Raw genomic sequence first — 13812 nt, forward strand, 5'->3', positions numbered from 1 at the left:
GAGGGTCTCAAGTGATGCGAATATATGGCCAGTCCCTTTTTTTTTTTTTTTTTTTTTTTTTTGTATACAAGATCGAGGCTCGTGAAAGAGCGAACATTAATCACACAGAAAGACAAACAGACACATAAAACAAATAACATCGGGAGCGGTAGACAAGATGGGGAGAGAGGGGGAAGGACACAAACACAACATTTGAGAGCAGGGACCGAGAGACATGGAGACATCGAGAGATCTGTGGGAGGGAGAGGGCTTTGGGGGGGAGGCATGTGAAGGGGGGGAGGCATGTGAAGGGGGGGAGGCATGTGAAGGGGGGGGGGGTGGGAGAGGTATAAACATATGGACACTGCCAGGATTTCCAGGAAATAAGTTGGAATTTCAAACAAGGTGGATCTGGGGTGAATTAGTGGGGGTAGAAAAGATCAAGGTTATGGATGGGGGAAGATAAGAGATGGTGGTGAACAGCTGTTTTAAAGACCTGGAGGGAGGAGAGGGATTGAAGGGAGTGTGGGAGTTTGTTCCACAGGCGGGAGAAAAGAGGAATGAAAGAGTGAAGGTGAGCAGAGAGCCGAGATTTCGGCAGTTTAACCATCAGAGGGTTGCTGGCAGATCTTGTGCGACCTGTAGGAATATTTGGGGGACAGAGCACAGAGAGAGCTGGGGGAGCAAGGCCGGAGAGGAGTCGGTAGAAGACAGAAAGACCACCTACCTGCCTGCGGTGAGTGAGTGAAAGGCCCTCAGAGATAGCTTCATCGCGGGAGATTCCAATGATTTTGAAAGCTTTGGATTCAACAGCGTGAAGCCGAGCCAGGTGTGAGGCAGGAGCACCAGCCCATAGGGGAGAACAGTATTCCATTGAGCTGCGGATGAAAGCCTTGTATGTGGTGAGGAGCTCAGGTGTGCCGAGGAAGGACTTCGCACGACGCAGGATGCCCAGTCGGCGACTGGCTTTGGAGGCCAGCTTGGAAATGTGGTTTTCCCAAGAAAGATCATGGCAGATAGTGAGACCCAAAAGCTTGAGTGACAGAACTTCTTGGAGAGGATTGTTGAGAAAGTAGATGGGAGGGTTGTCCAGTCGATCTTTTCGGAGAGACATAGTAAGAGAGTGAGATTTGGCAGGATTGAAAGACATGTTCCACTTGTTTGACCAGTCTGTGATTTTGTCCAGGTCTTCAGAGAGTGAGGAGGCTGCAGACTGCCGATCTGAGGGAAGAGGAATGGAGCGGCAGAGAGTGGAGTCATCAGCAAAGAGATAGAGAGGATTTTCCAGAGAGTCAGAGAGATCATTGATAAAGACCAGAAAAAGCACAGGGCCCAGCACACTTCCTTGGGGAACTCCAGCCTGAACAGGAAGGGGAGATGAGAGAAATCCATTCAGGGCCACACGTTGACTACGACCAGAGAGGAAGTCCGCAAGCCATGCATGGAGATTTCCATGGATACCATAGGAGGAGAGTTTGGTGAGCAGAGCTGGGTGCCAGACCGTATCAAAGGCCCTTGATATGTCAAGGGAGACAGCTCTGATTTCCTGTTTGGCATTGAGGACCTCCATCCATTGTTGAGACAGCAGAAGCAGCATGTCCAGAGTAGAGTGACCTGGTCTGAAACCAAATTGATGATCAGAGATCAAGCCATTGGAGAAGAGGAAAGATTTCATATCCGAAGCAATGATGGATTCCATGACTTTGCTGATAATTGGGAGCAGGCTGATTGGTCTGTAGTTGCAAGGATCTGTTTTTGCACCTTTTTTGTGTAAAGCGGTAATGTTAGCTGATTTCCAGGATGCTGGCAGATGACCTTGAGTAAAAGATAGGGTGAAAAGAACAGAGAGAGGGTGAGATAGAGCGGCAGAGCAGGATTTTAGGACCCGTGGGCTGATGCCGTCTGGTCCAGTTGCAGAATCAGAGTCGAGGTTTGACAAAAACTCCTCCACCTTGTCAGGATAGAAGGACACAGAGTCCAGGAGCAGTTGGGTTCGACTGGGAAAGGTGGGAACAGAGAGAGATGGGTTTGGGACTAAGGATTTCGAGGCGAACACAGAGTTGAGGCATTCGGCTTTGTCACGTGCGATGTCAACTGTGTGTCCATTTGAGGTAAGGGAGGGGATGGAGGGGGAACAAACGCCAGAAACGGATTTGACCAGACGCCACCAGGATTTGGAGGAAGGAGACAGGTTTGAGAGTTCATTCTTGAGTGAGGAGAGATAGTGCTTCCTGGCACTCCTGAGGGTAGACACACACTTGTTCCGAGCTTGGTGGAAGGAACTGAGATTTCCTTCAGTTGGATTAGCCTTCCAAGAGGCAAAGGCAAGTTGTTTCAGGGCAACTGCCTCACCACAAGATTCAGTGTACCATGGACGGGAGGAAGGGTAAGACAATTGAAGGCGAGATGGGATAAATCTGTGCATGAGAGAGATCAGTTTGCTTTGGAAGAATTCCCAGGAAGAATTGATGTCAGAGGCAGTGGAGATGGGAGACCAATCCAGACGATTGATGGCTGCTTGAAGACCGTCCCAGTCGGCCTGAGTGAAATGCCAGACTCGTCGACATTCCTTATCTACATCGACACGTCGACACATCCTTATCTACATGACATGTAGATAACATGACATGACATCTCCACAATCCCTTCCTCAACAATGGAAGAAGTTCCTCTCCAACGGTGGCAACAAGGAGTCACTAATCGAATACTTGTTTGAGACGTGGAGTAAGGTCAAGACAGCATACCTCAGAGGAATTACAGTGTTCTTGGCACATGGAACCAAATGCCATATCTTCACAGGAAGCAGCACTCCAGATCAGGTAGTTGAAGTGAAAGAAGAGCCATCACTAAATTCGACGCATGAAGAGGCGGACACACGGATGTTCCTCCATGCCACGCATGCAGCACACACAAGCAATGACGTCATCATCGTTAGTCCGGATACAGATGTGTTCATAATCGGCATAGCCTTAGTACCCCAAATCTCTGCACATCTATATTTCCACACAGGAAAGGGAGTCAACCTTAGGACAATTGACTTGAAAGCAATCTACGATAGCATTGGGGATGATGTCAGCCAAGCTTTGATAGGCCTACACTGTTTTACTGGCTGTGATAGTGTAAGCGCCTTCTATGGCAAAGGCAAAAAGAAGGCCTTAAACATCATACTAAAGAATCCAGAGCTGTGCGGTGCCTTGAAGGACCTTGGAGAACGGTTTGACATACATCCAGACATGATGGAAGCACTGGAGACATTTGTCTGCAAGTTATATGGACAGCACAATATCACTACTGTGAATGAGGCCAGGTACAACATGTTTCGTCTTGCTAGAACGTCTGAGATCACAATGCCTCCCAACCAAGATGCCCTGAGACAGCACATCAAGAGAGCCAATTACCAAGCTGGTAAGTTAATTGGTTGTTTCTTTGAATATTGAACGTCACCTGTAATTTATGTTTGGACAGGAGTACTAGTATATGGTGCAGCATGTGTTAATGAAGATGATTATTTGGAAAGTTTATTGAATTGAAAACAAAATATTGAATGTCACAACAATGCTTTGTAAATGTTCAAAATTAACAGGTCTATTTGAAAGAGTAATTGAAGTAACTATCGATACAGTCGAGTGGTTAAGATAACATGACATGTAGATGATCCAGAGATTTTTTTGCTCCACACTCAGTCAGAGCAGGATGTTTTGGATTTCGCATGTTTCTCTACGCAGAATTTCCCAATAATATGATTGTTCTGTTATTAGTGTTAATGATATACCTCTGATGTTGTTTTGGAAATATGTATATCTCCATTCTTAATGTTATTGATCACTTCAATATTTCAGGAATTTACAAGAGGAGCCTGCAGCCCATCCCTGACATTCCCGACCCTGATGGCTATGGATGGATGATGGAAGAGGAACTTGCCATAGACTGGATGACACTTCCACCTGCACCAGACAGCGTGATGGAGCTTGCTAACTGCACTGGAAGCTGCAAGAAGACACGATGCAGCAACGAAACTACATGCACTTGCCTACAGAATAACATTCCGTGCACAGATTTGTGCAAGTGCGGCAGGAACGACTGCTCAAACATAACTGGCCATGTTGACTTTGATGATAAGAATGATGATAAAGACTCCAGATCTGAAGATGAGGAAGACTCTGATGCTGAAGAGGATGAAATAACTGCACTACTTGTATGATGTTTTGGACAAGTTTCAACATGACCAAGCCGAAGAGACAAATTGTGGCTATAGTTCAGCCCATCTCGAGTTTATCATGACGTTAATGCGCACTGGTTCGCTTGTACGCCGCGTAATTGTCTTTGATGGGTTAAAATATCACCCCTTACACACTTATTGGACCTATTAACAGTTTCAAAATAGCATTGGTAAACCACCATGGATCGTAGTAGCAACACCAATCACAAATATTGTACAAAAATTTAAAATTATGCAGGTTTTAAGGTCCAAAAACATGACTTTCTGATAAATGCATCAACAGCATGTTATTTTACCAAGTCGTTAAAACAACATTTTTACTACTTTTGGGGGTCTGAATTAATAAATATTGCTGCCAAGACCAATGTGAACATGACATCATATAGTTTGTGTTGTTTTTTTACTGTGTAAATGGGTATTTTCAAATGTAACATACAATTGGTGTATACTGGTGTTTTGGGGCAGCGGTTCTCGGTAACGTACCACGATATCGCTTGTGAAAAAAAACAAGATGTTTTGGAGGTCATAAGGCTTCATCCCACACCCATCTTGCCAAATCCCTAGGTTCAGGTCATGAAATCAAAAAAAATAATAGATATCCACCCTATGGCCCTGTGTCTAGTATGAGGGGATTTTCGTTATGCTGTTCAAGTATGATTTAAAAAAATTTTAAAATTATTATTATACCTTGTATTATACCCAAAACACGGTTGTAACCGTTGTAAAACGGTTGTAAGATTTCCCCTTAAGTAGGTTTGCTGCCGTGTTACTTCCATAGGTGCCTGATTCAACAAGGTCTGCCAGTCCCGAATCCTCAAACAACTTCCCAATCACCGCAAGGTAGTTGAGTGCGACATGAAACGCGCCCATTCTGATGACTGTGTCATCAAACTCATCGGGGTGTCGCCACTGTATTTCTTTAGCTTTCATGTGGATTGCCAAGTCGAACGTTATGACACTGTACTCTTGGCCCAGACTGGACATCATCTTCTGTACCTGTTTCATCACAGTGTACACGGTACTAGGTTCGGTGGATGAACCATTGATCATGGGGCAGTAACCAACTTCAGTGATGGATGGTGACACACAAGATACCATGGTGTTGAACCCACTCCAGCCTGGAACTATCTGTTGATCAGCGTCCATGGGACTGAGCTCAACTTCGAACAGCTTGGTCGGAAGCATACGCACCAATGTCCATGCCAGATCCATTTTGCTAGCATTGTCATCCAGGTAACTTCCACTGGTGTACCACTCTTGTTTGACTGCATTAAGAAATGGTGTGACTGCTGGTTTTTTCCCATAGGTACTGCATTCCAGCATGGCTTGGCATGCTGCTGGGTTATCTAATGTGCGTCGTTTTCCTGAGTGGTCTGCATATGACTTCCTCTGTGGTTGTGGACCAAACTGTCCTTGCTGATACAACACAAGAGTTGTGGCATGGGTTGTGTGCTGACCATCTAACGTTTCTTCATTTATATCATTGTTGTCAGCAGCTGCTTGTATGAACACACCTGGCCAGATGTTTGATGGGGTGACAACATCTAGAAGATTGGACTTGGCATCAACTTCCATAGCTAGGCTGGTATCGACTGCTTCAACTTCTTCATAAGATGAACGCCCATGCGGTTGAGTATGTTGATGACTTGTTTCGAACCAGTCAGGTGGCGTACTGACATGGCGAGACTTACATGCTTGGGTGTTTTTACTCTGCTATGTAAAGCGCTGTGTACAATATCTTGGCCAAGCATTATAACATGACGTTCATCTGCTGCATTCGGGTTATCCTCAGTGTATGGTGGTGGAGCTGATTCCTTGCAGATGACACAGCGCAGGAAGTTATACAGACTTTCTGGTAGCATGTCCTTGGACCTCCTCAATTTAGATCATGAAGACTCAATGGGCGAATTTGGATGCCTGCACAGTCCTTCAAATCGGTCCTGATGATCTGAGCAGCATGGTAACTGGTGCTCATCGGCCCAGCGTCTGCATCGTCATGGGTAACGTATGCTGTATCAGTAGTTGCAGTTTGTCTCTCTTTCAAATGAGCGGCATTGATAACTTCACATAGTGAGATCTTGCTGGAGTATACCAATTGGGATTTGCTTCGATCCTGCTGTTGATGAAAAACCACACTGTCCTTGAAGTGATTCTGGAGCCTTAGCTTGAGTCTCTGGCTGGTATAGCTATCTGCTGTTTTAACATCCATACCTGTCAGAATAGTCTTGTACTTTGCAAGAAGGCTGGTGAGCTCATAAGCCTTTCCTCGCTGGATGCCTACTTCAACCGAGGACATGAGCTTAGTAAAGGCATCTGAATAGATATCTTCTGTGCGCTTCTCTTCCTTGTATGCATGGTACTTGAGGTTCGCTTTGCTTGTATACTGAGCTTTACATGGGTTGTGGTATTTAGCCCCAGCAGCTATCAGGTCAATGCCACCAATCTTGGTAAGCATGTCGTCGTCTCCCTTTACATATGCTGATTGCTGTATTGCGGTACACGCATCAAACGTTGTAATATTGAACAGTACCTTGCTCTTTCCATGGTACTTGCGTTGACAGAAGACACAACGACCAGTCCACCGCAGGTGCTGAACTTCTCAGCCGGGTTGTACTTTCGTCAACGTCCTTCAAACAGCAATCCTCTGCTGGCTTTCCATGGACATACTTAAGATTGTGTGAGCTTGTGTACGACTGGTAACATGCACGATACCAAACAGTTTCCATAGTGTGAAACGTTTCAATAGAAGTCTCGAGACGTTGGTAGGTTTCATCACGTAAGGAATTTTGCAGCTGATACAAACTTTGCAATTCCTTCATCACCTGCTTTCCTAAAATCTGAAGCTGTGCTTGTTTGGCAGATGATGCATTTTTTCAAATCGATTAGTTTCATGCGTTTTTGTGGTAGAAGTGGGAAAGATTCCTCTGCACTACTCTCGCTCGCCATGCTTAGCTTGTTATGTTCCTTGCTTCTTATTCAGACAACTGCAAAATACAAAGTGCAGTTTCGTGTTACAACAATAATATGATATTTCATCACATCAATACTATTTCAACGCATAGACAACTGCGTAAAATGTTTTGATAGCAAAATATTTGTAAATTTCGGGAATTCCTCGAATTAGGCGATATTATTTTTGCATAATTATATGAACAGCTATGACATGCGAAATATAAAACTATTTTATAACATACACATATACACTGTGTTCAAAAAGTATCCGACCTTTATTTTTCGTGCGTAAAAAAAAAGAAGCTAGGGAGGCGTTGATTGGTGCACGTATGTAGGCGATCCTAATGCACACGCGTGAATTTTTTCATACCTGCAGAAGCTGTCATTCGACGGCAGACCGCCGATGAGTGAGGACATGTAAGTGAGCGCCGTCGGATTTTCGTTTTTGACAAAATGACGGAAAACTTGAACAACGCTACTGCATCAAATTTTGTGTAAAGCTTGGCGATTCCCAAGTGGAAACGATCCGCAAGATTCAACACCGTTCATTCCATTATGAAGGAGGATTTGGGCTTCAGGAGAATCTCAGCGAAGTTCGTACCAAAGCTGCTAACGATTGAGCTGAAGCAACTCCGTTTGGAGATCGCACAGGACATGCTGGAGACTGTGAACAGCGATCCCAGCTTCCTCAACACAGTGATCACTGGCGATGAGTCCTGGGTTTATGGGTACGACCCAGAAACCAAGTTGCAGTTTTGATGCAAGTTTGATGAAACACAAAATTTGATGCAGTAGCGTTGTTCAAGTTTTTCCGTCATTTTGTCAAAAACGAAAATCCGACGGCGCTCACTTACATTTCCTCACTCATCGGCGGTCTTCCGTCGAATGACAGCTTCTGCAGGTGTGAAAAAATTCACGCGTGCGCATTAGGATCGCCTACATACGTGCACCAATCAACGCCTCCCTAGCTTCTTTTTTTTTACGTACGAAAAATAAAGGTCGGATACTTTTTGAACACACTACGTAGACGTCTCGTACTCATGAATGAAACTTTCACAACAAAATTGGATGTATCTTGCCTGTCGGGGCTAAGAGAAAAAATAAATAAATGAAATCCGTCAAAATCTCAGATTTACGTCTCGGACACCACCGCCCCCCCCCCCCACCCCTCATAGAAAAGTGGCTGCCATTCATTGTTGCTGCCACAATTCAACTGTACATCAGGGCTGGATTTGTTCTAAAGATGTTCCCCAATCACCTGGAAGTGACAAAGCCACTGTGTAGTGTGTAGTGGGTGTTGCACGAAACCATTTTGAGTAGATTTGGCTCCTGGACTATAAGCAGATTGGAGTTTATTGGTTCGTTTTCCCTTTGCTCCTCCAATAGAAACGATTCATTTGCTTTGCTCCATCTCCTGAGTCTCCTGTGTAAGTGTATCGAACATCCCGACAATCCATCGTCGTGCGATTCCACGTCAATACCTCGTACAGGTATGTTCAAATTCGAGTGAGGTCACACGTGGAGCACCATGGTTGTTGTTGTTGTTTTAAAAATTACTAAAATTGTTTGGGGGAGGGTTAAAGCTTGTGGAGTTCGTCACTAGCGTCACAAAGCGCCCTCTACCGTTACAAAGGGGAAAATGACGTAACATGTTATTTATTTTTGATTACGTGTGTTACCAAAGAAAATAACACTCACATGACAGCCTGAAACTAGAACGGGACTCAATAGAGAGCATACCTCCGCCTGCGTGGTCATATCACTCAATGGTGAAGATTCACTTATTAATTAAATAATTCTCATATCCAAATCCATATTCAGATCTTCACCAAAATCGAATTGATTCTTCCTCGTCACACGCACAACATCTCCACCGAGTTTCGTCCAAATCCATCCATAACTTTTTGAGATATCCCGCAATGTATAGTTTTTGGCCCTATCTCCCAATGGTGAAGAATCACTTTACAAATTAAATAATTCTCATATCCGAATCCACATTCAGATCTTCACCAAAATCGAATCGAATCGTCCTCGTCAGACACCCAACCGGTCCGCCAAGTTTCGTCCAAATCCGTCCACAACTCTTTGAGATATCCTGCTATGTATCGTTTTTGGCCCGATCTTCCAATGGTGAAGAATCACTTTAAAAATTATACTAGCCGGATTGGAATCCGGATCTTCACCAAAATCGAATCATTTCGTCCTTGTCACATACTCTTCCATGTGACACGTCAATGTGACAATTGTGACATAGGCCTACTCGTCCTTGTGACAGTCAGAAACAATTCTGCCAAATTTCGTCCAAATCCGTCCACAACTTTTTGAGATATTTTGTTCACAAACAAACAAACAAGCAGGGGTGAAAACATAACCTCCATTCACCTTTGGCGACACAGGTATCATTAGTAAGGAAAACGATTCGAGTCCAGCACACATTTATTTTAAACACGACAACATAAAATGAAGAAGCACATGACAGTCGAGGACCCGGAATCCTTTTTGCGGACAGAAACTGCTGACATTGCAGTACAAGTTTGTGGTCCTCAGCAAGAGTCTCCAGCGTTGTCCAGTGCTGTCCATGTCTCCAGCCCCGCGGTGGCTTTTTCTGATAAGCGTCGGAATGCGAGGAAACTTGGGAAACCATTTTCGAACAGCCTGAGGTCCTTTTCTTGCACCTTCTGCTACCTGCTTTCGACGTTAAGAACGAGTGTCTCACCTGTGAAACGAGAAGTGTCTGCGCCACCCGTCGAACAACGCGCGGATCTCAGCGGAGCACCTGCTCGTGACGTCACGCTGCGAGCAATCTGCCGCTCGAAAAGATCGATTTTACCAACCGCAGGTGTAAAAGTGAAACGAGAGTGCAAGACGTGCTGTGTGAGAGTCCAATGTTCGAGTGAATTTCGAACGTGACAATAATTGTCTTGTAATCCGGATAGAATCAATCTCCTGAAGCGATGCAAAGGTAATGAAATTTGTGATGATGTCAAAGGTAAGTGGATTTGCATTCAGAGCGAGGATGCTGATGGAGGGATGATGGAGCTAACACTCCGCCGCAGCACCTTGAACTCGGATTAATACTTGTAACAGGTAATCTAGCTTCATCCACGTATTAGGGAATGCGGATTAAAAGATAATCCGGATTACCCAGTTTCCCTCTCTTTTTCATCTGGAGAGGATGATGTAGCCTACTAATACTCAGCATGCCATGGCTACCGATCCATGGTACTTGGATACCAAGCCTACTAATACTCAGCATGCCATGGCTACCGATCCATGGTACTTGGATACCAAGCCTACTAATACTCAGCATGCCATGGCTACCGATCCATGGTACTTGGATACCTAGCCTACGAATACTCAGCTTGCCATGGCTACCGATCCATGGTACTTGGATACCAAGCCTACTAATACTCAGCATGCCATGGCTACCGATCCATGGTACTTGGATACCTAGCCTACGAATACTCAGCTTGCCATGGCTACCGATCCATGATACTTGGATACCTAGCCTACGAATACTCAGCTTGCCATGGCTACGGATCCATGGTACTTGGATACCTAGCCTACGAATACTCAGCATGCTATGGCTACCGATCCATGGTACTTGGATACCTAGCCTACGAATACTCAGCTTGCCATGGCTACCGATCCATGGTACTTGGATACCTAGCCTACTAATACTCAGCTTGCCATGGCTACCGATCCATGGTACTTGGATACCTAGCCTACTAATACTCAGCATGCTATGGCTACCGATCCATGGTACTTGGATACCTAGCCTACTAATACTCAGCATGCTATGGCTACCGATCTATGGTACTTGGATACCTAGCCTACTAATACTCAGCATGCCATGGCTACCGATCCATGGTACTTGGATACCTAGCCTACTAATACTCAGCATGCTATGGCTACCGATCTATGGTACTTGGATACCTAGCCTACTAATACTCAGCATGCCATGGCTACCGATCCATGGTACTTGGATACCTAGCCTACGAATACTCAGCATGTCATGGCTACCTATCCATGGTACTTGGATACCTGGGCACTAACTTCCATTTCATGTCGTGGAAGACCTCCCCGATCTGGTGCAAGGACGTTAACCCGATTAGGAGGGTTTCACATGTTCCATTGTATCTTTTACAAGGAGTAGATCTGTTGACCAAGACAAGGACTATGTAGACCTTGCTAATATTTTGGTTGGAGTAATTATTATTACTAGCAACGGGAACCGCCCTACGGGCGGTGCTTCAATTGTGAGGCCCAAATGAAAAGGCTAAATATCAGAAATTGAAGGCTTTTTTTCTTTTAAACGATTCATATAAACATCCGTTAAATCTCGATCGGTGCAGCCGTTTGTGCGGCACCCGGGAAAATAACGTCATGCGGGAGCAAGTTTCAGCAGGATGTGGCAGTGTGGGAGTCCACGTTTCTGATCCTCCTTCATGCCGAAGTAGCCCACCACTTCTCCAAGCATTCTGCTCTTCAGATCCGCCATGACAGATTTAAGCTTGATACTGAAGACGCGTGCAGTTAGTCCTCCCGATGTCGTATGTACTCCCGATACGTGTTTCCTTCATTGTAAAAACTTCCAAATCAACAGTTAAAAGGACTTTGAGCCGATAGCTGTTACGGCATTGGCAAGATCGATGGAGACAGCGATCTGTTAGCATATTCACCGCCCAAATAGCTATGTGGAATTCTCTCATGTGGAGATTCAACTAATCGTGTTCACAATCGCTATGTCGTATGTACTCCCGATACGTGTTTCCTTCAGTTGAAATGGGTTAGAATTCTCTCAAGCAGGGATTCAACCCGTGTCCGTATAAAAGGTCTTTGTCCGAGGTCACTGAGTTCGATCGGTGCAGCTGTGCAGCGATCGGTGCAGCCATTTGTGCGGCACCCAGGAAAACAACATCGTCACAATGAGAACAATGAACGTTATGTGAACGCGAATGTTATGCGGGAGTCCAAACCTGAGAATTCTGGAGACCAAAGCTGAAATTGGGAAAACTAAATAGCCTATTTTACTCCTGGAGATCCCAGGATTATCCACCCAAAATATCGTTGCGATCGGTTCAGCAGTTTTTACGGTACCTTCGAACAGACAGGCAGACGAACGGACATTGGGGTGAATTATAGTAAGATTATTTTTGCCTGTACAAGATTGAGGCTCATGGACGAGCGAGGTAATGGAGGGTAAATTGTCAGCGAACTACAGGTGGGCAATAGACACACCAAACAATGTGTAATATTGTTGCTGTTTCGTTCGCAGCCTGTAGCTGTGCCGCTGATGCAGTGCCCCCGTTACCAGTAAGCGGGGACTCATTTTGTACCAGCTGACAGGCTGAGTCAACCGACATGATGTTGATTCAAAGGCACGAGTGCACCCAAGACCCCGAGATCTTAAGTCGGCCACCTTAACCGATGGATTACAAGGTATAACCAGAAAGCATCTGAAAATGCAAAGCGGGTCTGATGCAAAATGCAAATCCGTTTGTATTCAGAAGTCTTCGTCCTCCGTATGCTCAATATAACGAAAACAGTTAAAAAGAAAATACAAAATAAAAATTGATGTTCTTATGTAGCCTTTACCTTTGAGCTTTAGATATAAAAAAAAAATCAATCAGCTTCTACCTTTTTATTGGTGAACCAATTCAGTGACCCAATATGCAAATTATTTAAATTTCTGGTCAATCGGATGAAAATTGACGATTTTATGATGCTGACCTTTGACATTTTGACCAAATTATTAAATTGCCTTCTCCATATTATCATAATAAAGCTTTATTGAAAATTTGATGACAAAACTCAAATGGTAAATTTAAATTTCAGGCCAATTGAATGAAAATTGATGATTTTATGTGACGCTGACCTGTGACCTTTTGACCTTTTGCCAAAATTATTCATTTGCCTTCTCCATATCTTATTATAATAGAGCAAACGTATATGTTGATGTTTGTTTGTATGTTTATTTGTGACCAAAACGTCTTCTTCTTCTTCAAATAAAATTACCACCCACAACACTCCGTGAACTCTTAATTACGTACTGTTGGAATATAACTTTTGACCCTTTAGACTGCTGAAACCCCTCAGAACTTTGACGACCCTTTAAGTCCTCTTAAGACCACCAAGATTCCTGAAGACCCAAAATACCAAGAAGACCCAAAAGACCCTTAAAGACCCTGAATACCCAAAATACCCTTAAAGGACCCAAAATACCCTGATGACCCAAAATACCCCGAAGACCCAAAATACCCCAAATATCCTTAAATACTCAGAGGAATCAGAAGACCCTTAAAACCCAAAAGCCCCTGAAGACTCAAAATACCCCAAAAACTGCGAAGACTCAAAACACCCACAAAGACCCAAAAAAATAATTAAAGGCCCAGAGGATACAAAAGACCCTGAAGACCCAAATGGCCCAGAAGAACCAAAACACCCTAAAGAACCAAAACACCCCAAAGACCCTGAAGACCCCAATGACCCTGAAGACCCCAAAGACCCTGAAGACCCAAAACACCCTGAAGACCCAAACGCCCTGAAGACCCAAAACGCCCTGAAGACCCAAAAGTCACTGAAGACCTCGGAGACCTTTAAAGACCCAAAGGCCCAAACTACCACAAATACCAAAAAAAAACCTTAAAGACCCAAAATAC

General features: G+C 44.4%; 2 protein-coding genes across 2 annotated transcripts in view; both read left to right on the forward strand.

Annotated features, from left to right (window-relative positions):
- The first annotated feature begins 2106 nt into the window (after positions 1–2106).
- On the forward strand, positions 2107–4572 carry LOC137438981 (uncharacterized). Its single transcript, XM_068134505.2, has 2 exons — positions 2107–3384; positions 3819–4572. Exons 1-2 carry the CDS (start codon positions 2607–2609, stop codon positions 4178–4180), a joined length of 1140 nt encoding a protein of 379 aa, XP_067990606.2. The 5' UTR covers positions 2107–2606; the 3' UTR covers positions 4181–4572.
- Positions 4573–12512: 7940 nt separating this feature from the next.
- The window catches only part of LOC137438985 (cysteinyl leukotriene receptor 1), a 45668-nt gene continuing 44368 nt past the window's right edge, over positions 12513–13812 (forward strand). Inside the window, exon 1 of the mRNA XM_068134514.2 lies at positions 12513–12592. The gene's annotated coding sequence lies outside the window, so the exon portion shown is untranslated. The remainder of the gene's footprint in view (positions 12593–13812) is intronic.

This window comes from Myxine glutinosa, chromosome 13 (genome assembly GCF_964187855.1).
Source record: "Myxine glutinosa chromosome 13, kmMyxGlut1.1, whole genome shotgun sequence".
Classification (NCBI taxonomy): Eukaryota; Metazoa; Chordata; class Myxini; order Myxiniformes; family Myxinidae; genus Myxine; species Myxine glutinosa.

Bases quoted from the DNA above. Each gene is read 5' to 3' on its own strand.
- LOC137438981 (XM_068134505.2), top strand. From the start codon at position 2,607: ATGACATCTCCACAATCCCTTCCTCAACAATGGAAGAAGTTCCTCTCC. The intron at 3,385-3,818 runs GTAAGTTAATTG...TCAATATTTCAG, and splicing joins GAGAGCCAATTACCAAGCTG to GAATTTACAAGAGGAGCCTG.